The following is a 23,536-nucleotide window of genomic DNA, read 5'->3' on the forward strand; positions in this document are numbered from 1 at the left end:
TTGTTTTGCAAAATCTTTAGGACAAGTATCAGGAGCCACTGTCCTGGAAAACTCTCCAGTCAGGAAGTTCAGATATTTGTTCCAAATTATATTTTAATTATTAAATTAAATCTAATTGATCACAATTTAATTGCTGTGAAAATAGATAGCTATAAAACCCGGTGCACTGGTTTTCTCTAGAACCAAAGTTGGGGACACCTGCTCTACACCGTAAAATGGAGAGGAAAAGCATTCACTTGCCATCCTGCAATGGCAGGGCAGAAAACGTTACGTGCAGCCTTAAAAGCTTTTGCATTACTGTAAAGAAAAAATATATCTGTTGAATGATGCTAAAGTATTACATTTAAAACGCCCTGAATTGCCTGGTAGAGGTTTAACGTTGTTTGTATCTCTCTTGTGTGTACGTTGAAATAAAACCAAACCTGAGAGTTTCATGGGAGGTTTGTTTTATTGGTTACCATTAAATCACCACCTTCTAAAGACCTAAAATTTTAATTCTGGTCAATTAAGAAGCTGATTTGTCATTTGGTACTTCGATTTGAGTAAACTTTAGCCCTAGAAGACCATTTTTTCTTAATTAAACGGATTCATCAGTATCTTACAGATACATCCAAACTTTAGAAACGTGACATAAGATTTTATACGTAACTAGTTACGTCATCACCGATTTATTTAGGCATTAGCCAAATGTATTTTAGTACTTGCCTGACCTAGATACACATAACTGTTTAAAAATACTCGTTTGACGTGTCTAAACTGAATTTTCTGTGCCATTCACGCACCGTACAAATGTATTTCAAAGGCTGCTGATGAAAAAAAAAACAGATCAGAAAATATCAAAAGCAGCAGTGTTTAACCCTGGTCCTGGGGGGACAGCAGTCCACTAGGTATCATACATAGCTTTATATCGGCAACCCCACAGTTGAAGACCTGGGAAAGAATATTCAACTGGTAACAGTGGAATCTGAGAACAAAACCGTGCTTCAACAAATACCTTTGGAGGACCAGAATGGACACCCCAGAACTGAGATTGAACTTCGTTCAGACAGGAGCACTGAAAGAAACTTGATCAGGTTAAGACAATTTAATAGTGTTTTTAAGGAATGTTAGTCAAATACATATAAATATACAATCAATGTACATTACTCTGTGTTTTAACCAGAATACATGTTATCTATAGCGTTAAACTACAGTACAAATACCAGAAGGTAGTCGATGGCTTTCATAGTCCAAACAGATATTTTTCCGAACAGCAGGTCTTCTGAATGTTCCCCACGTGAGAAGGGCATCGGGAGTCACGTGTGTATCATGGTCCGTGTGGGCCAGGTCTGTAGACACACAAACAAGAGGAAGTAAGAAATAGACCAATAAAAACATTTGCAGTGACTTCCGACATGAATCTCATCCTTCGATCAGCTGTTTGACGGCGTTCGGTACAGGATAAGTCGGTGTTCGCAGTTTTGTGCACCTTTTAATTATAGCCTTTCCCGAGCAGCTGGATGTAAACAACACAGATCTGAAATCGCAGCCGGAATTTCATGTCACGGAGTCGGCTTCGGCGTCAGCAGAGACCCCGGCTCCCAAGCGCTGGTGATCTGCAGGAGGAGGAGGAATTTGCCTTCTTTTTCGGAAAAGCTCTTCTTTAAGATCTCGGCACAGCTAAAGAGAAGCCAGGTGCAGTTGTGCCTTGTCATTAGAGAAGACGGAGGACCTGAGACCCTGCGGCGGCTTGTGTTGCGGTTTCCAGTCGGGCCGAGAAGGTCGCTGAACCGGCCATGCACGACGCCTATGAAGCGGTCCCCATCCTGGAAAAGCTGCCCCTTCAGATAGACTGCATGGCGGCCTGGGGTGAGTTAACCACCAGACCGTGAATGGGGACCACTTAGTGTGATATAATTTTACGAGTTTAGCGGCACAGTTGATGGAGAGCTCTCCGGAGCATTGAGACATGATAGAAAAGAGGAACTTTGTCAACGAGTGACATTGGTTCCTAGGCAGCACTTAACACGCATTCGCATTAATTACTGCTGTAACTGTTTTTACATTGGTTTACATACATGTTATATACGTACAAATTTATTTTTGTGCTTATGACATCACATGTTTGTATACATAACATCCGCACGCCTCAGATACTGTTCTCAATATTATCTATAGAATAAATGTAGGATTAATTATTTTGCTTTATTTTACATTTACTTCGAATGACATTAAAAGAAGCATAAGAAATACGTTTTTGTTTGTAGCTGCATTTTCTGTTTTTCTTTTGTTTTACCCATTTTTTATGAAAGGTACAAACGCTTTATGCAACTCTCCCCGTAATTTCCTTAGCGAAATTAGATGTTTATGGACTCGGATTTAAAACCCTAAATGTAGCATTCCTGAATTAATCGACTCCTTTCTCAGGTGGCCTGTTCGTTTTGATGAGTGACGCTAAAACCCTGTGCAATTGGATTTTCAAGTTTTGCAATTTCATCCATATTCCCTTTTGTTATTTCCTTTGGTGCTTAATTTCAGGACAGGACAGGTTATAAAGATATTCCTAACCTTACTGTGTAAATTGGTGTCAATCCTATCATTTTCTCTTTAATTAAAAAGCATAAGCCTTTTCTCTTAATTTCCAAAACACTATTTTCAGATAAGTGAACACATTTTTATGTATATTTTTGCCTCCTCAGACATTTAATTTGGGTTGCCTTGTGTATAGTTTTACAGATACGGTATGGTAGGAATTGAATTGAATGGTAGACTGTCCAATTGAATGAGTAGGTGGGCAGTGCTCCTGTCATTCAGACCCAGTGAGACCTGCTGATCAGTGTTCCTGTTCCGATGAGTCTAAACAGATAAGAGTAGAGCAACACAGTTATCAAATGTAGCCTACTGCGAAAACCATATAATACAAGTTATGAACATGTGATGGGTGGTAGTATTGGTGCCTCTCAGCACTGAGTTCCTGGGTTCAATTTTGGATCTGGGGTGTTATTGTCGTGGGGTGTTCTCCCTGTCTTTGTGTGGGTTTTTGCCTGGTGCTCCAGTTTCCTCCTGTTGACCAGAGACATACTGATAGGTTAAGTGGCTTCTGGGGAAACTGGCCCTGGTGTGAGTGTGTTTGTGTGTCTGTATGTCTGCTCAGCAACGGACTGGCATCCCGTCCAGGGTGTACCCTGCCTTGTCTCCGTTACTTGCTGGGATAGGCTCCAGCTCTCCTGTGACCCTGCAGTGGAGGAAGCAGTTAGAAAATGAATGAAGGGACATATTTTTGATATTTAAAATGTCATTTTTGTCTTGGGAAGGTTTCTTTGGATTTTACTAAATGTTCTTCACATAAGCTGTAAATTCTGGTGTGACAAATATCTGTGAGTCTAATGTGGAAAATGCAAGGTGAGCTATGACACAGTGACTTCACGTTAAATTTTCCAATAATAATAATAATAATCGTTTTTGTTCACCCAAGCTGTTTCTTAGCTGGCATAATTATTTGAAGGAGAGTAATTGCCCAGTGACTGGGCAGTGCGTTCTTCTCCAGTGACGACTGTATGTGTTTTGCAGAAGACTGGCTGCTCGTGGGGACCAAGCCAGGACACCTGCTGCTGTACAGAGTCAAGAAGGATTCAGGTGGGCTCCCTCGTGCTCTGTTGAAGAGCAGTTCAAGTCGCCTGTATCAGCATGTTGAAACCCTGTTTCACTTCCAGCCTTCTCTTCTGCTGAAACGCGTGAAATGAATTGTTTAGCAGCCAGATAAATTAACAGTGCTGAATTAAAAGAATGCTGTAGGACATAATCTCACGTCTCTTATTTGGTTCTGGCCATATTGCCGAAATCTCGCGAGCCCTGGGGATATCTGTATGTGATGACATTAAAAGCTTTTGTCTATTTTGTTCTGCGTGACACAACAACAGAGTGAAATATGAAATGACAGAAGCTATTCTGGCTAACTTCCACCATTTTAGATCTTTTTTTTTGTAACATTGGGTTAAGATTTTAGTTTCCAAAAATAACGGTAGTATTAACATGGCGAAAACTGCGTTTTGAACAGGGCATGCCGTGTTAAGTGTATTGTATTGTACCTTGAAGTCTCTCTGTTCTTAACCACTGCTGCTTACATGTCCAAGTGACACCATGAAGCCAGGATGGGAAAGCACATAGGTCTTTGCACAGGCTTCAGTGTATAGGGCTTTTCCAGTGTGCTTAAGAGCAGATTTGCTCATTTCTTGGCCCTCCCAGCTACTGGGATAGCAGTAACGTGTTTGGTCTGGTTTCTAGCAGGGATCGTGTGATCAGCCATGGCAAATAGCAGTGGGCGTGGGGTCAGCAAAGTAGACTGTTGCAAAACTGCCAGTGTGTAATACACACTAACTGAAAAGCAGTAGACGTTTACGACTTTAAATTTTTGGCATGCCGTAGCGCAGGCAGACATTCAGTAATTATTTGTACAGTTCTTCATAAAGACCCATTGTCCCGACAAGGGAAATAAGAGACTTGTTGTCAAAGACAGCCCTGTTCTTTTGTATGTATGGGTGTAGACGCAGAAATTGGGGATGTGCTGGCCTTGCCAGTTTCCATGCTGTAACCAGACTTCTTGTGCCTTCCTTATAGGCAGTAACAGGTTTGAAGTAACGCTGGAAAAATCCAACAAAAACTTCTCCAAGAAAATTCAGCAGGTATGTGGTGAAGCACCTTCTGTGGACTGATGTCATTCACTATTCTTTAATGTGCACGTGCATTTTTGTGTTAAATTAGTCGGGCCAGCAGTGGACTGATTGTCCCATTTGTAGTTGTGTGCTATTGTGTTTAGTGTCAGTATGATTTAATAAATGGGGCAGGCCTGTGGTTTGGCAGTTAGCGCTGCTGTCTCACAGCTCCAGGACCCCAAAAATGCCAGTCTGTGTGGAATTAGCATGGTGCGTGACATGCTGGAATTGAATGCCTGTTCTAAATCGTTTCTTTCTCCTTTGCCTTGTGATGGACTAGTTGTTCTGTGCAGGAGGAGAGCAGTCATGTGCTCTCAAGTTGACTTTGTACCTTCTGTTTCTGGAATAGGGTCTGGTGTGCCACATCCCATCAGCAGGGTAAACAGGCTGACTGATAATATATAGAAGAATGATGTATATTAATTCACACCTGCAACAAACACATTGTCAATGTGAAAAAATAGGCACTTTCCACAGGGTTCCCAGTAATTTAAAGTGGACAAATCAACCACTTTAGATGACACAACTAGGGCAAACCAATCATACAAGCGTTGCAGCATAGCCCAAGTGTTTTGTGTTTTTAACACATGGTGCTCCCCATATAGGCCTCTTGTTCATTGTTCAGCATTCCATGTTTTCTTGTTTTTTTTTACTCTCCACTCATTAGCTTTATTCCCCTGACTCAACTGAAGAGCAATTCTTTGTTCACGCCAGCTGCCGGACAAGGTGATGGCACTAAAACGGAGGTTGCTATTTTGAAAAATGTCTTGGATTTTTATTTTTACATTAATGAGCCCCAGGAATAGTGCTGTAAGGAGGTGTCGATGGTTGGTACGGGTAAAAATCTGTCAAGTTGGGAAGCCAAGAAAAAGAAAATAGACATTGCTGCATAGATGTAGCACTTCAGCTGCACTGGTTTACAGAAATAATAAGACCATATGTGAGGTTTGTCTCTCTGTTTTTTTCCATAATCTGACCTTTTTTTAAAACCGTGGTAGGGCAATAACAGCATATTGGAAGTGTATTCTGTTCATTCCAGCAGAGCTCTCAATTACGCAATTGAAGCCTTAGTTGTTTTAATAATAGGATTAATTCCAACTCTTTGACTGTTTTCACCTCTTTAACATGGTCGAGGTTGCCTTCCTACTATTGCATTTCATACCATAAGTAACATAAAGTCCCAAACGTTTGAGTGGCAAAAACAATGCAAATATTCCAATTGAGCACCTTGAGAGTTCACTGAAGTCTTCGGTTGGGTCATTAAGCTCACCTGGAATGGAAAATCTAGAGTGTGAGCCATCAGGGCCAGGTTTGGGAACCCCTGCTTTACTGCATTGAGCACAGAAAGCTGTAGGAGTTGTTTTCTGTGGCAGCAGAGCTAAAACGAATCACCTCCCTGTTTCTGTTTTCTCACAGTTGTATGTGGTGTCGCAGTATAAAATCCTGGTTAGTCTTCTGGGTAAGTCTTCAGGTCCTTTGTTTTGTTGCATGATAGTACTTATATTATTGTTAGATTTGCAGTTTGTTTAGGTACCTAGTCTTTCTTGCCATGATGATTGTTCACATTTGTTCATTATTGTGTATGGTACCATGTAATATTCTTTCTTTTCCCTGAAAAACCAATAAACAAATTAAACAAAAAACAAGACTTGGCTTGCTTAGAAGGCATGACTCCTTCTTTTTTTGTCAACAGAAAACAACATCCATGTCCATGACTTGCTGACCTTCCAGCAGATCACTGTGGTTTCAAAGGCCAAGGGGGCCACTCTCTTTGCCTGTGACCTGCAGGTCAGTCACTGAGCCGCCACAAACCGCTATTCTCTGTAACAGCTTTCCACAGTTGTTGCAAGAGAGGAGAAGATACAGGTGCCTGCTTAGTGAATTATGAAGTCTACTCCTAGCCAAAACCTGTTGAATACGTTCTGGTGGAAATTGAAGAGTGTTAGGTGGGGAGCTGCCTGAGTTTCAGAAGAACACGTACAGGTCAGTTCCACACAGGAAATCCCACTGTAGACTGACACAGCTCCTTATTATTGAACAGTTGAATAAATGTTATTTTACCAACTTTTGACTAAGTTGTTACTGCATTAGTAGGAACAGTACTTGAGAAGAATCCAGGAATTATTTTCCTTTAGAGGCAGTGCTAGAGAAAATGTGGGAATTATTCCAGGTCTGAAAGGAGTGCCGTACTTTGAAAAAAAGAGCTGTGTGCTTTTAGCGTAGAATATGAGGGGACAATATCCAGAGGCGATATCTTCATAATGAGCAAGTGGTAGTTAAGTTTAGGGGCACTCAAAACGGGGAGAAAAAAATGCTTCACTGAGAAAGTAAGATGGGAATGGAGGAAACATTCATAGCCACGATGTTAAAGCAGAAGATTACTCCCTGGGATTCTGTAAGAAAGGACGTGATGGACATCTAGGTTATTGGCACAGTGGCGCAGTTGTTAAGATTGGTGCCTCGCAGCTCTGGGGCCCTGGGGTCAATTCCTGGGGTGCTGTCTGTGTGGAGTCTATGTTCTATTTAGGTTTGTGTGGGTTTCCTCACAAAGTCCATAAACATACTGGTAGGTTAATTGGCTTCTGGGGGAAGTTGGCCCTGGTGTGAGTGTGTGTAGTGGACTGATGTCCTGTCCAGGGTGAATCCTGCCTTGTTCCCGTTGCTTGCTGGGGATAGGTTCTGCCTCCCAACCTTTAATGTCGACGTGATCTTCCGAAGCATTAAACCTCAGCAGCTGTCATTTGCTTTCGTATCCTTTTAAGGTTGCCATTACCGTTCTACTGAACCACACAGGATAAGGGTGCTTTTATAGGGATCATTCAACAGAAGTAATGCGGAGATCACGTCTGGGCCTCCACTCTCATTGTCGTGACTTTTGGGGTTCTCTTGTCTTTTCATGGTTCGGGTTTGTGTTCTGTGCACAGTAGTGTATTGAATATTGATCATTTTGAGTTGAAGCATAAGGTAAGCAATTCTGTTTGGTTCACTGAGCAGAAGTGTAACTAAACAGAGGAGGTGTGCCAACTGTCAGGTGTTACTTGTATTGTCTCACAAAGCTGAGCTGTAAAGTAAATTGGAAGCCCTGGTCTTGACAGGAGCTTGAATCATGTATTGAATCATCTATTGGATAAAGCAGATTCCTGGGTTTTCAAGCTGCCAGTAATCAGGCTGGCGATTTGCAGTGGTGTGGGATGGTAATGCGTGCTGATTCACCATGCCTTCATCTGTGCAGCAGTCCAGCGAAGGAGAGGCCAAGCTGCGCATGTGTGTGGCGGTGAAGAAGAGGCTGCAGCTGTATTACTGGAAGGACCGCGATTTCCATGAGCTGCAGGTAGGACCTCTGTGTGACAAGGGGCAAATCCGAAGACCTGAATCTATCCCAATAAAACCTGTTGTTATCACTGTCCTTCACTGAATTGTAGATTGAAACTGAACATGACATTAATGAATCGTTTGTGTTCAACCGTAAAAGTAAGAGAATTAGGATGTGTTCTAACAGAATGCAGAAGCTTCCTGAAAAAAGTGAAGTGAAACGTTGATTCAGATGAGGCTAATACTGTACCTTTCCCATGTTGCAGAAAAGGAAATGTCTGTCAGTGTGTTCAAAATGTCACGTACCGCAGCTCTTTGACAAATACGATATCTGTTTATGTGCAAAGATAGACAGAAGTCTTTTTTTAATGCTAACTTTCGTCGGCTATGAAAAGCTAGCTGGGAACGATAAATGGGATTGTAGCTCTTAAAAGTGGAGCATCTGTTTCTTTACTGTGTTTCAGGGAGATTTTGGGGCCCCTGATGTTCCCAAGTCCATGGCTTGGTGTGAGAACTCCATCTGTGTGGGGTTCAAGCGTGATTATTACCTGATTCGGGTAAGCTGGCCGCAAGTCAGGAAACGGCGCGGCACTTTGGGACCTGAATTTGCACTGTGGTGGTTCCTCCCTCATTACTTTACAAAATGTCTACATAGAACCACACCTCTAGTGACCACACCAATACCAGTACGAACGAATCTGGCTAAAGAAACACGACCAACCTTTAATGTCGACGTGATCTTCTGAAGCATTAAACCTCAGCAGCTGTCATTTGCTTTTGTATCCTTTTAAGGTTGCCATTACCGTTCTACTGAACCACACAGAATAAGGGTGCTTTTATAGGGATCATTCAACAGAAGTAATGCGGAGATCACGTCTCCCAGTCTCTGATCTTGGGCCTCCACTCTCATTGTCGTGACTTTTGGGGTTCTCTTGTCTTTTCATGGTTCGGGTTTGTGTTCTGTGCACAGTAGTGTATTGAATATTGATCATTTTGAGTTGAAGCATAAGGTAAGCAATGCTGTTTGGTTCACTGAGCAGAAGTGTAACTAAACGGAGGAAGTGTGCCAACTGTCAGGTGTTACTTGTATAGTCTCACAAAGCTGAGCTGTAAAGTAAATTGGAAGCCCTGGTCTTGACAGGAGCTTGAATTGCTCTCCCTCACGTCACATGCTAGGTTTGCTGTAGTTTGCTGTGATATCCAAATTTTTAATTATTTACTAAACAGCTTAATTCCACTTCTAGTACAATTAATATTTGAAAAGTCGTGAAACCGTGCTACAGGTTTTGATATTAATGACTCTCCCAGTTTGTGCGAGTTATTTCCCACTGAGTGGCTGTGTCTTCTCCTCAGATGGATGGACGAGGGTCTTTCAAGGAGCTCTTCCCCACAGGCAAGCAGCTGGAGCCCCTGGTTGCCCCGCTGGCTGATGGGAAGGTGGCAGTGGGACAGGATGACTTGACGGTGGTCCTCAACGAAGAGGGGGTTTGTACCCAGAAGTGTGCCCTCAACTGGACTGATATCCCTATTGCAATGGGTGAGGTCCTTAATCCCGAATAAAGCTTTGGCTGCATTGATAAAGATTCATGTAGCAGTCTGTCAGTACACAATTCAGAGCTTTGTTCTCTTAGACATGCCTCCTGCTCACCATCCCTTATTTATAATGAACTGGAGAGCTCAGGCTGTTTCATTTTTTTGGTTAAGATCGAAAAATAGAGAAAGGAAATTAAGAACGTGGAGCTACAGTATAACATCAGACAGTTCCAATTTCCTGTGCTCAGTAAAAAAAAGATTCTTTGACCAGAGATTTAGAGAGGAAGTGACTGTCGACCCAGCTGAAATTGGCGGTACATACCCCTGGCAAAGTTTTAGAAAGATTGGACAAACATGTTACAGCTCTGCATGTTCTGCAAAAAAAACCCTTTGTTTTTTCTTCTGTTCAACAGTCAAAATGAACGTTTTTTAAACAATTCAAATTGATTCATAGAATTTGGGTTTCTTCTTTTTGCTACAGTTAACAAAAGTGTAATTAATTTTCATTGAGGCATTTCGGGAACCATTTCTTTCAGTCTCTTCAAGAGTATAATTGTCGATATGGTCTGAAAATGTGGAATTTAGATGGTTTCTGACCCATATATTTTTTTACTTTGCTGTCAGAAAATCGTTTTGTGGTACAATTCATACCGTTTCCTGCAAGCCTTCATTTCCAACAAGAAAATTGGCTGGTCATTGATCACGGAGGCCCACCACAGACTTTTAATCCTTGTCCAGTTGTTGGATCTGAAAGATGCAGAGATTGATACTGGTGACTGGATGAGTTTTAGAAATTAACTATAAATTAAGAAAATCAGGCGGACACATGGCTTGTTTTATAACTCAGTAATTAACATAACTGTGTCCGTCGCCATGAATGCTGTAGCACCTCTTTGGAGGTCACAGTGCAACCAAGGGTGTACAGATATGGGTGCCAACCAGTGATGTGATTAGTGATGTAATGAAGGTGGCATCTTTCAAATATTTTCTGATTTAAGTTAAAAATCCACAGAAAGGTTTTTTGCCACTCTCTGGCATACCCATTTTTTTCAAAAGTCAGTGTGGATTACTTTGTATTTCTCTCACGCCAATCTGAAACCCTTTCGTGCCAAGGTAGTAACTGTAGAACCACTGATCTCAGCTATAAACGTTGTAGTTTCTAATTCATCTGTCCAGATTCTGTCTTCAGTCCAAATCAGATTAGAACTTTGCAGAAAAATGAGATACCTAGAAATTGGGGAAAATGTGGTTGTTTCACCACTCTTTGGTTCCTGGTGGAAGTGTCAAAGGTCCTGTTGGACAGTCTTGGAGAGCGCGCAGTGCAGTGACCCTTGTTTTCTTTACCCCTGACCCAGAGCACCAGCCCCCCTACATCATCGCTGTGCTGCCCCGCTATGTTGAGATCCGCACCTTTGAGCCACGCCTTCTGGTCCAGAGTGTGGAGCTGCAGAGGCCCAGATTCATCTCCTCTGCGGGGTAAGAAGGAGGGGGCCTGCTGGGGCTGATGGCAAGGGGACCAAATCCCCAGATAACTCCGACCTTGCGGTGTGCAGAATTTAGATTAGGGAAAAATGCGTTGTCTCTTCCACCTCCTGGTTGGTGTATTAATGATCTACCACATCAACACAGTTGAGTTTGAAGGTGTAGTAATATACACACGTCAGTAGCGCGGCAAGTAGTGTATTTGGGATGATGGAGTCACGAGGGCATTGCAAAGAAGATAGACGCACAAAATGTCCGTACTTGCCTAAAAATTGTTTTTAGGCCAATGAGGCATCTGGTTTAAGCAGGAGGAACAAAACTGGCAGTATCCAGTCAAACCGGTTGCACATACATGCACTTACAATAACACTAGCTCCCAGTACCGTAAGTAATAGTAAGTATTGTAACGGTGTATCGTGATAAGAATTGCCACACCTCACTGTCTTTTCCTGGTCAGGACTGTTTGTGAATGTTGTCAGTGTTCCTGTCTTCTGGCTTCAGAGGTTTAAATGGGCACAAGTGAGTGTTTCTTTAGCTGGGCCCACACAAGTGGCAGGGACGTTGTTTAAATCTGAGTCTGTGTCCTGTGTAATTTACTGGGAGAGAATAGTGATCTGAGATTGTTAGAGGAGTTGCTGAGGGAAACTTTTGGCTGGGATGAGCACACCCATAAACCACTCTTAGTCATTTAGTTGTAGGTTTTGAGACTTGTGGTGTTTTTTTTTTCTCAATAACTTTGAGTTTGTCAGTCAGCCTCTCTGCACTCTGCCATCCATCCTGGGGAGAATAATGCAGGTCAGTGATGTTGGCAGAGGGGAGCTTTACGTAACATGCCTTTAACTCATGTAGGTAATGTCAAGCTACTGTAGGTATGTGGTAGTAATTCTGTGTGCTTTGTGAGTTGAAGCAGTCTTCTGTAACATGTTTGCCTGTCACCTTCCTGGACATTGTTTTGTTTTCTCCTGCAGGCCCAACATTGTGTACGTTGCCAGTAACCATTTTGTTTGGCGGCTGGTCCCTGTTTCCATAGCGACGCAGATCCGACAGCTCCTTCAGGATAAGCAGTTTGAGTTGGCCCTTCAGCTAGCGGTGAGCAGCCACTCGCATCTGTCTGGTCTAGAGGGAATTATAACCAACACAGGAAATTGGTTAAGGGTGTTTAAATTTTCTGTTTCCAGAATGTTGCACTGAGCTGTGGTGGGTACAGTGTATCCCATTTCTCACCATTACAGTTAAGCATTACTGTTTTTACACATCATGCCTGCATTTTTCCAGTTGCTGCATTTTAACCAGTTCCAGCTGGACATGTATTACCCACTCTACAGAACAGTGCGACAGTAGGTAGCTTTTAAACTTGAGAAAAATGTGTTTTTTTGCTTTATTCAGAATGCTCATCTTTCTGAACTTTTCATTTAATTATGAGATTTACACGTTTTACTTTTCATTTTCCATGCAGCTCTGCCATGAGTAGACATAGAACTTTACATTGAGGTTTAATCTCCCTGCCTGTCATACAAATTTCTCTGTACTCTAGTATTCTTTCTGTGTTTTATTAATACTACGCCGAAACTCCTGAGGTCCATAAATACTGCAACCACAATTTCTAAACGCCAGAAATTCTTTCTTAATGTGCTACAGTGAAGATCTGAGGTCCGAGACATGCAACGTTTTTCATTTAGAACTATATAACCTTAACTTTAGATCTGTAGAATTTTCTCCTTTGACTAGTTAACAGTGCAGTGCAATGAGACTCCTGTCTCCTCAGAGACATTTTTGTTCAAATTAAATCCTAGATGATCAAATTAGATCGCTGGGGCCGTAGTGCCAGTCCCATCATCCCATTCTCTGGTTCAGTGGCAGTACGTTTTTTTTTTTTCCATCAGCTATGCCATTTCTCTTCCAGAAGATGAAGGATGACTCAGATGGTGATAAGAAGCAGCAGATCCATCACATCCAGAACCTTTATGCCTTCAACCTCTTCTGTCAGAAGCGCTTTGATGATTCCATGCAAGTTTTTGCCAAACTGGGCACAGGTCAGTGAGGATTAGCAGGTAACAACCTTTCTGCTCTTCACAGTGATGAAAACCACAGCAGAGTGAGACATTGCCACAGGTTTGACATGTCTGAATATATTTCTTGAAATCACTGCTGGAGGAGGGTAGTCAGTAGATGGGAAGTCATTGCTTGGCTGTTTAAGAAAACCTACTGCAGCTGGATCAGTAACCAGGCAGAATTGGAAGGGTGTATTACAGTAAGAGCAGAGACCATTACTACATAAAGGAAAACCCTGGAAGGGCAGTGGAAATAGAATTATGGCAACGAAAAAGTGGGATGAATAATGCATCTATGTATGAAACAGGTAATACTCAGCACTTTAGAATAGAGAAAATTTAGAACATTTAAGAGAGTTGGAGAATTACAATACAATAAACCAGAAGAACAATTAAATGGCAAATACAATGTGCTAGATGCCTGATCTTCACAACAGTCAGTGTGAAGTACTGCTCCTTTGGTGATGATCATGTGTTGTATTGTAAGCATTATTAAAATGAAGAGATGGGTTTTGAAGAGGCATTCTAAGATGGTTAGAGGTCCTGGCAGTATTTGGGTGTGTAGAATAGCGTGGTTGCAGAGTATTATATTCTGCACGCTCAATCAATGTACATCACAGGGTTTGAAAGGTGCCACAGGTGTCAATCAGGTTGAAATTCAGAGTGAGATGCAGGCACAACAGAGTTTTTTTCATTGCAAAGTAAGCAGAATTTCCTTGTCGTCTCCAGATCCCACCCACGTGATCGGGCTGTACCCAGACCTGCTGCCCTCTGACTACCGCCGGCAGCTGCACTACCCCAACCCCCTGCCCAACCTGTCTGGCGCTGAGCTGGAGAAGGCACACCTAGCTCTGATTGACTACCTGACCCAGGTAACAGCTCCCACGATGCCCAGCTCGAGTCCCAGCAGGCGGCTCAGAATAAAGCAGCGTATTGATCATCTTAAATAGTTTTGAAACATGTCTTGGCTTTATTAAACTTTATGCTAATTTATAATAGTGCAATTGTATCAACTACACATTTTTAGAGGCCAATATAAAATACTGCACAATGAAAGCCATGAGAGAAGAGCACTTGGTCTTATTTGCTGTATAATGTTTCAGTTTAAGTGGAAGTACTATTCTGCTTTAATCATTTTAAACATGAAATTCAGAGAGAACAGTAATAAAAGAGACTGTACTTCAAGCTCTGCACTGATATTCAGATTATCCTACTTTGGTACCACAACCCAGGAGGCACAGTGGTTCAGTGGTTAGTATTGCTGCCCTGGGATCAGTTCTGGACCTGGGGAGCTATCCGTGTAGAGTTCGAATGTTCTCCCCCATTCGCATGGGTTTCCTCTGGGTGATCTGGTTTTGTCCCACAATCTAAAGACATGCAGGTAGGTTAATTGGCTTTTAGGAAAATTTACCCTGTTGTGAGTATGTGCTAGTCTGCATCTGTGTGTGCCCTGTGATGGACTGGCACCCTGTCTAGAGTGTACCCTGCCTTGTGCCCATTGCTTTCCAGGGTAGGCTCCAGCTCTGTATTAGATAAAGCGGTTAGAAAATGGATGGATGCTACAGCAATCCAATTCCATTAACTCCTTCTGATTGTACCTTCTAAAGGCCAGGTGGTGACTTTAAAAGCTCTGGTGAATAATGAATCTTGATGCCCTCCATGCTCATGCGCTGATCGGAAATGAAGATGATCTCCGATGCCTGGCGCGGCTTGCAGAGCCGCTCGTGGTGATGCGACGCCAGTGACCGGCAGGCCGCGCCCTGAACCCAGAGCTCACCTGCCAGGCGGCTGTTCTCTCTTGCAGAAGCGGAGCCACCTGGTGAAGCAGCTCAACGACTCGGACCCGTCCACCACCTCCCCGCTCATGGAGGGCACGCCCACCATCAAGTCCCGCAAGAAGCTGCTGCAGATCATCGACACCACGCTGCTCAAGTGCTACCTGCACGTAAGGGCCCCCTTCCTGCCCCTCCAAAACCCTCATTTCATTCCTTCACTCGGGGTGAAGGGCAAAGTTAAAGAAAGGCTTCAGACAACGACATAACTTGGAACCTTCATTCCCTCTCTCCCATGCTGGTGGGAGTATAGCCATTAGCTGAGCTATTTCGGCAATCGGGTAGGTAGGAAAAGGATGCCTACCCCCTCCCTGAGCTAAAGAAGGCCCACCTGGCTCTGATTGACTAATGAAAAATGAAAAATAAAAGATCATTCTAAGCCTCCATGCATTTAGACTTGGAGGTTATAAGGCCTCACGGCTGTGAATATTTTATCTGTGCAAGTCTGAGTATCGATGAGGGACAAAAAGAAATTCAGGAAATCCCAGAAGGTTTTTAATTACGGCTTACAGCCCATTAACTGATGCAGCTCGGCGTTATGCGAGAAGGCAAGGCAAGGCATTTCAGACGGGGAACATAAAACGACAGGTCCTCTCTCCTGTCTGCTGTGTGGCAGCGTGTACAGGAGACACACTAGGCCCAGAGAGACTGACATGGTTTTTGATTCCCGCTCACAATAACTGCACACTCCTCCTCCCCCAGACCAACGTAGCCCTGGTGGCGCCGCTCTTGCGGCTGGAGAACAACCACTGCCACATCGAGGAGAGTGAGTACGTGCTGAAGAAGGCCCACAAGTACAGCGAGCTCATCATCCTGTATGAGAAGAAGGGGCTGCACAAAAAAGGTGAGCCCGTTTGGCATTGCTGGCTTCAATTATTCATTTCAGACCTTGGAACACTGAACAAGGAAGGCTTGTGGAGATTTGAGCATTTTCTGTTCCCAGCAGATTATAAACAACTTGTAAATAGGCCTTAATGTTGCACAGCTGTTCGAAATCCCTCTATGGAATAAAATATGCTCTGAAATCCAGGGATTGAGATCGTTCTGTTCAATCTCATGGCTTTGTTGCTGAACAGCTCATGCTGGCCTCTGCTCAGGACGCGTAATAGGATTCTGAGTTTGAGGTATTGCAATCTTCGGGGGACTGCCGTTGCTGTGTGAGGAGGGCATTAATGAAGCCAGGTTTCTCTCTTGGTGCAGCTGTTTTCTTTTATGTACTGGGATAGATAACAAAAGCCCTGTTGGTAGGCTTCACCAGAGTTTTGTCATGCTTTTTAATATGGATTTTTGTGCTCCACCAGAGTGGTAAAGGGAGATTGCGCTGCAGTGATCACTGTTCACCAGGGTGCCCAGTCTGTACAGCTAAAGATGTGGTCTGCTGGAGTTTCCTCCTCCTGGACACAAGCTTCATAACCTTTTCTCTCTAGTGGCACTTTAGGGGCAGCAGGAAACAAGGAAAATAAGAAATTAAGCTGGCCAAATTATCGCCTCAGACTGAATTAGATGTATCCGATGAAGAAGGCTAGTATTTACCAGTGTAACAAAATCCTGACCTCATGAGCAGAACTCCATATCTTCACTAGAGAAGGATGGGAATGCTGCTTCAATGGAGATTTTTTTACTGAAGTATGTAATGACAGGACCAAAATTCAGTCAATGGTGTGTGAAACTGGTGTTTAAACCTGTTCATGTGACTGAAAAGGCTTTGAATTGGTTGGAGGCTGCGGTTGCTCAGTGGATTGGTGAATTATGCATGTTGAATTAATGACTTACTGCTCAGCAGTCTGAAACTTGACAACGGCCTTCTTATCCACGGGCTAAGACACAGCAGGTCTGGCTCTAGAAAGTGGAGGAGGCAAACATGGTGATCAATAGCAACGTTCTGTTCTCAGTCATTTTTTTTGTTTGATCATGATCTGTGTGTTGTGTGTGTGAAATATGAATGTTCCCTTCTTCATATGTAATGTATGAGCTTGCTGAAATATCTTCCTGGGGACAGCACTGAAGTCTACCACCTTTTAATGTTCACAGTCCTAACTTGTCTAATCATTCTTGGCGCTAGCTTTAACATTTATTACTTGTTAACCGGTGGGCACCTGAGTACTTGACATTCCTCTGTAGGGTCTCATAGCCTTTTTGCCCTGAAGTACCTAAGCTAAGCCTGTATGATACCTGTGCCTATCTGAGTATAGGCAGCGCTGGCCCAGCCTTATTCCATTGTGTTTGAGTGTGTTGGTCTGTTGGATGCAAGAGGGAATCCTCCAGTTGTAGAAAGCCAGGCAGCTGATGACTCTCCCTTAGCCCTCCAGGTGCTGCTGGACCAGTCCACGAAGGCCAACTCTCCCCTGAAGGGCCATGAGCGGACAGTGCAGTACCTCCAGAGACTTGGTAAGCTTTGCTAGATCTTAAAGAAATAAACCAGGCCAAGTTCTCTGCTCAGGCTAAATTTGATGTGTCGGATGAAGAAGGCCAATATTTGCCGAATCACTTGCCAGTGTAACAAGATCCTGCCCTCATCAGCAGAGCTCCATATCTCTGCTGGGGGAGGATGGGCATGTGGGAATGCTGCCTCAATGGAGGTTTTGTACTAAAGGATATAATAAAAATAACAGGGCTTATGGGGAAAAAGAGGGTTAGGGGCAGACCACTCAACCTAACCAAATGCCTAACCAAAGCTTTACCAAATATAATAATTATCCTAATAAAAATGTCAGCACAGTTGAAATACATGTTAGATTCATAATAAATAAAGAAATACTACAGTAAATTTTGGACTTTACCTTGGGGAAAAAAAGTGAAGTTCACCAGTTGAAATTTTATCGTCAGCACACTTCTTAGACACATCCTTGTCACCTTGTCCACTCATATTTACGGCAATGCAGACGATTTAGTGAAAATAGCACGACAATTGAGGAGCACTTCCCAATTGGCACTTCCAAAACAAAGCATGTTGGACAACTGAGCATCATGTGTGTTCCTCCGTGGACCACCAAGTTCGGTTGTGTTACTCCATAATGCAAAACATAAACGCGTCGGGGATGAAATCGCGTATAAGCCAGCGTGAGGTTTGCGTTATACAGACATCTTTCCCCTATTTACCAATCGCGTATGAGCCAATTCGTGTTTTGGAAACTCGCGTAATAGCAGAGATCACTTTAATTAGAGGACCGAAATTCAATCTACACTGTGTGAAGCCATGGTTTAAGCCAGTTCGTGTGCGTGGCATGATAAAAAGGCTTTGAGATGGTGAAAGGCTGCAGTTGCCCAGTAGATTGGCGAGGTCACATCACAAAACCATATTTACACACTCCACCATCCCCAAGCCGTAGACTGGCCCAGCACCTGGGACTAAGCTTGGTTCTGCTTGGCTGTTTCTCTTGAATTTTCTTTTTTTTTTAAATGTGTGAAAAGTAAATCATTGCTCCTCTAATTGATTTGACTTCTAAAACTATTAGTTTACATGAGAAGCTCAGTGGAATCAACATTTCACGAAGCAGCTGATGATTCATTACAAAGAGTGATTACAAAGGAAGTAATGGAAGAATTAAATGGGAATTTTTGTAGTTAGAGTTTACTCCGGATATTTGTGTTCGACTCACCTGATTTAGAATACCCAATTGTTATGTTATTTTATATTGTTATTGTTAAACTCGGACTATTTTTCTCTTTCCTCAGGGATGGAAAATCTTGGAATTATCTTTGAGTTTTCTCCCTGGGTGCTGAAAAACTGCCCTGAGGATGGCTTAAAGGTAAGATTGCAAAAATTGCCACTTTTTCCGTGATTTTAATCTTAAGAATTTAAAATTCTTATGGGATTTTGGTCTGTACATACTCTGCGTTTATTTTTTGAGGAGGAGAAGTAGCTAAACAATTTAAACATCCTTAAATTGCCTATTCATATTTTTAATAAAAACCATTGGAATGTCTGCCATTGTCTTAAATCCATGTATATGCTATTTTCCTTAATCAGTTTTACATAGTGTGGCTATCAAAAGTATTCATTCCCCTTTTTATATTTTATTGGGTTTCAATATGGAACCATAAAGTATTTAACAGTTTTTGCTGTTGAATGAAAGAAACCACTTTATAAGTGTAAAAGTGAAAATGAATTTCTAAATGTGCAAAGCTGGTAGAAACTTATCCAAGAAGACGCATGGTTGTAATTTTTGCCAAAAGTGCCTCTACCGCTCAAACGGGATGAATACTTACACAATCAGTTATTTTCCATTTTATATTTATAATTAATTTAGGAGGATCTGTAGAATTTTGTTTTCATTTTGATGTTATGGAGTGGTTTGTGTTGATCAATGACAAATAATGCCATTGTGATTTTATATCGTGACAAAGTCCAAGGGGGGTGAACACTTTTGATAGGCACTGTAATTCTCCCTTTGAGTGTGGCAGTGTGCTCTGTAATCTGTGACCTTCCAGGCCTGAACGGAGTGGAAATGCGCAGTCCTTTCAGGGCGTCTTCACGTCCTCTGACTGTCTCTGTGATTCATGCGCCTTGGTTTTTGTCTCAGATCTTCACCGAAGACCTGACAGAGGTGGAGACTCTGCCCAGAGAGAAGGTCCTGAACTTCCTGAAGGAGGGATTCAAAGAGCTGGCTATACCCTATCTGGTGAGACCAAGGAGACCGCAAGAAGCCTGTCAGCACCCCTTGTGCTTATTTACATTTTGGCGACGGTTGTTCGTGATTTTAAAAACTGAGCAGTTCTGGAACGGAACTTTAGAGTGGAAGGCACACGCGAGTCTGGTTAAGTCATTTTTTCCTGTGCCTTGTCTTTACCTTTTCATATATGTGGAAATTCTGTTTACTTGCATGTAGATCTTAGGATTCTCCATATGTTTGCAAAACAGGACTCCCTGCATCAGTTTCACTTTTTTCGAGCCAGGTTGTCTTTGGCAGCACTGTACACTGTAGTGCCAGGGTTGATTTGAAGTTGGCGTTTCTATGGAGGAGACGAAAAATATGTTTTTTTCAACCACTATTAATTCAGAATAGGATTAAAATAAGACGTCTCGCCCTGTTTATTAAATGACCATCATGCCTTGGAATTTAACAAAGTTAAGCAGTAGGTAAGAAAGATATATTTTTCAAGTAAATTAAAAATAAAAATGTGTGTACAGTAAGAAACAAAGCAAAAAGGTAGAATAACTGTCTATGCACCAAAGTACCAAGCCAGGTATAGCTGGTTTAATTGCAGCATTTCAATATTAAAATAAACAAAAGAGGGAAATAAAGTTGGAACCCTGTGCTGGTACAGTGGTGTATTAATGAATAATAGAATACTAGAATTCTAAACTGCAATGTTACAGAAGTACATGATCTGACTTTTTCTTTGGTAACAGATTGTAGATTGTTGCTGTACCAAAAGAGCCTCAGCTCTGTTTGAGTAATAAAGGTTTCCATCCATCCATTTTTTAACTGTTTTATACAGTACAGCATCACAAGGGGTGCTGGAGCCTATCCCAGCATGCAGCAGTTGCAAGGCAGGATACAGCCTGGACGGGATGTTAGTCCATCCCAGGGCAGATATAGACACAAACACACACACCAGGTTCAGTTTTCCCAGAAGCCACGTAACCTACCGGTATGTGTTTGGACTAGAGCACCCAGAGGAAACTCATGGGAACGCTGGGAGAACTTACAAGCTCCATGCAGATAGGACCCGAGAGGCGGCAATGCTAACCACTGTGCCGCCCTGGAATAAAGATTTTCCCGTCTCTGAATGTTTCCCCTTTCACATGCAGGAGCACATTATTTCTGTGTGGGAAGAGGAGGAGCCTGAATTCCACAACTGCCTGATCGAGCTGTACCTGGAGCGAGTGCAGGCCTTGATGAAGGAATACCTGAACTCCCTGCCGGAGGGTAAGGACAGAAATCCGATCGCTTCCTGGACAGCCTGTGTGCTTGAGAAGAACACAAGAAAGGTTGTAGTAGTTCAGGTGGGTAGCTGCGTCAGCATCCGTAGGCTGCAAAGGAACAAGTAATAGGTTTATTCCATGCTGAAAAAAAGAAGAAAGAAAACACAACGTTTCGGCCGTGGAGCCTTCTTCAGGTGTGAGGGAGACAAGGCAGTAGGGAAAGGTAATGTAGCGGGAGAATAAAGGCTGGGAGGGAGGAGGAGTGAGAGGCGGGAGCAGGCGACAGAAAGAGAGGCCAATCAAGAGGTGTGAAGTCAGAATAGGTGTAGAGAGGTGTGAAATTAAACTTCCAACGAATGGAGCAAATTTAAAAGAAGAGTAGTCTGTCGTTAAGAGAAGGGGGAATGTGTGATCCTAACTGCAGGATAAGTTTGGTTTTGGTAGTTTTTCTGATGTATGAGTTCGGAAAACCGTCTTTGAGAACACAGACAGAGAGATTAGAGTGGTCTTGGCCGTCAGAGGTGTAGTGTTTCATAGCCGTTCAGGGACGCCAAATATGTAATCATAGTGGCTCTCTGAAGGCACCAGTTCTGTAGGGTTTGGGCATTTACTGAGACAATTATTAATTGTAGCAGTAAATCACAAAATTGATTCTTTTGATGGCTTTAGAATCCAACCATGCGACATAACTCAAACAACGCACACACACAGGTACTAATACACGAGGATACATTTATTAATACATAGAATATGCATGTAAACCTAACAGATCTTATCGAGAAGGTTATCAGAATACAAAAGATATATATTCAATCAGTTACGAAGTGTTACATATATCAAGAGGACATACGTTCAGTATATCATTCATTAAGACCGTTTCGTAAATGAACTTGGTTACAACTTCTACATTAGATACTCAAAACAAGTACATAACTCTTAGGAATTAAATTGATATCAACTGGTTGGGATAACAATTGAATTCTCGAGCTGTAATGCATTGAAGTTGAATACTCATCCAATTTCTGGGGATTCAGATCTCCTGCGGGCACAAAGAAACAGTTGCAGGCTGTTGCTGTCCAATCCGCGCTCTCTGGCTCGGTGCCAGGCTGTGCTGTGCGGCTTGCGACGGTGCGCTGCAGATGCTCACTGGCCGGCTAGTTAGTGTTGGTTTTAACTAGCAAAGTTTGTGCACAGGAGAAAAGATGACTGTGGGTCCCAGCAAGTCAGGAAGAGGACCGGTTCGTTCCTGATGAAGCGCTAGTTCTGAATAATGATTCAGCTGTCCACAGTTCCGACCTGTTCACGAGGCCTGCTGCTGGTTACTCTCTGGCAACCTCCACTCTAGACTCTTAGAACAAAGGAAAGTTCTGGCACTCGGACACACTGGCCGTTCCGTGGTTGTCCGGGCTGAGTCTCAGGATGGTCAGGAGGCGCGCTGCGAGAATGTCCTGCCCTTGGGAGCCTTCTGCTCCTGGGCCGTCCTGCCCTGGAATTCTCCTTTGAATTCCCTTTAGAACAGTCCACAGAATCCTCTCCAGAATCTTACTGAATCTCCCGAATCTGAATCTTGTTGAATCTGAATCTTGTTGAATCTGAATCTCCAGGCCTGTGTTGCCTGTTTTTACCTGGAGGAACTTCAGCTCGTTGATTGGCTGAAAGTTCCATGGGCATCAGAGTCCCACGTGGGTTACTCAGCCCTACCAGTCCCTGATTGGTTGATCAAGGTGAGATATGAGTCACTTAGTCCTGACACTTAGTAATGCAGTCCAGATGTCCATCCGGCACTCCCTAGACTGATAGGCGCCAGTGGATGACCATTGATCATGATAGCCAGACTTAGCTAAGTGCATCCCCCTTTGGGAGCTTGCTTCTTATCAAAAGAAAAACATTTTAAATCAACTTGCATGAATTCTTTCTCTGTGGTTGCACCACAGAGATGGAGGGTGAGATGGGGCCTCCTTTAGGAGCATACCAATGCTTAACTCTGTCTTAGTACAAGCATTGCCGCTACAGAGGTGAAATGAGAAACAATGGGCTTGGAGAGATCTTTAACCTTCACAGCCCTCTGAAGCGGTCTCCGAGTCTCCTTCCTGTTTCTCCAATGTAGATGGCTGGGCATTTGCTGCAAGAGATACAGTAAATAAGGTTGCTGGAGGTACAAGATGCCCTCTGGGTGATGCGGAATTGTCCTGAGGGGTCTGAAATGAGTGTGGTGTTGGATGTATACTTGCAGGTGATACAGCGAGCTCTGTTGCAAGGGAAAGTGCCAGGTGTGGATGGTTGCTGAGGGCGGTCAAGGGAGCTGTGAACAAGAAGGTTGCGCAGATTAGGTGGTCGGCGATATGAGATGATGGGGCGGTCAGAAAAGAGGGCCCCAATGGAGGGATCATCCTGTAAGATGGAAAAGTTGTCGTTAATAGTCCTGGGGATAGGAAGTGTGTTAGGGTGGAAGGGAAGCACCAAAGGAATGCGGTTGTTACGGCGAGAGTTCCTGATTGGGTTAATGGTCCGAGGGGTGTTTTTGGCTCAGGCAAGGGCTCTGTCAATAACACTGCTGGGGTATCCTCTGTTGATGAAAAAGGCGTACATTTTGAGGGCTTGGTTCTCGAAGTCGATGTCATCGCTGCATAATCGTCGTAGCCGAAGTAACTGTGAAAAAGAAAGGATGTAAACAAGAGGAAGCCATGTGGCCCATCTAACCCATTTGGTCGTGCAGAGCAGGGTTTCCCCATCCGGGTCCCAGAGGCTCACACACCCGATGGGTTT

At 43.1% G+C, this 23,536-nt stretch overlaps 1 protein-coding gene across 2 annotated transcripts in view; it reads left to right on the forward strand.

Annotated features, from left to right (window-relative positions):
- The first annotated feature begins 1,290 nt into the window (after positions 1–1,290).
- Positions 1,291–23,536, forward strand: part of vps39 (VPS39 subunit of HOPS complex) — a 31,110-nt gene continuing 8,864 nt past the window's right edge. Inside the window, exons 1-18 of one of the 2 annotated variants that reach the window (XM_088925628.1) lie at positions 1,291–1,848; positions 3,550–3,615; positions 4,597–4,661; positions 6,108–6,150; positions 6,385–6,479; positions 7,924–8,022; positions 8,468–8,560; positions 9,357–9,540; positions 10,892–11,012; positions 11,987–12,107; positions 12,922–13,051; positions 13,799–13,941; positions 14,874–15,014; positions 15,604–15,745; positions 17,203–17,289; positions 18,577–18,650; positions 19,425–19,523; positions 20,657–20,774. In XM_088925628.1, coding sequence (XP_088781754.1) covers positions 1,776–1,848; positions 3,550–3,615; positions 4,597–4,661; positions 6,108–6,150; positions 6,385–6,479; positions 7,924–8,022; positions 8,468–8,560; positions 9,357–9,540; positions 10,892–11,012; positions 11,987–12,107; positions 12,922–13,051; positions 13,799–13,941; positions 14,874–15,014; positions 15,604–15,745; positions 17,203–17,289; positions 18,577–18,650; positions 19,425–19,523; positions 20,657–20,774 — 1,894 coding nt within the window. In that variant the 5' untranslated portion in view covers positions 1,291–1,775. The remainder of the gene's footprint in view (positions 1,849–3,549; positions 3,616–4,596; positions 4,662–6,107; positions 6,151–6,384; positions 6,480–7,923; positions 8,023–8,467; positions 8,561–9,356; positions 9,541–10,891; positions 11,013–11,986; positions 12,108–12,921; positions 13,052–13,798; positions 13,942–14,873; positions 15,015–15,603; positions 15,746–17,202; positions 17,290–18,576; positions 18,651–19,424; positions 19,524–20,656; positions 20,775–23,536) is intronic. The other variant, XM_088925629.1, reaches the window with a different exon arrangement.

This window comes from Atractosteus spatula, chromosome 9 (genome assembly GCF_055471065.1).
Source record: "Atractosteus spatula isolate fAtrSpa1 chromosome 9, fAtrSpa1.hap1, whole genome shotgun sequence".
Taxonomy (NCBI): Eukaryota; Metazoa; Chordata; class Actinopteri; order Semionotiformes; family Lepisosteidae; genus Atractosteus; species Atractosteus spatula.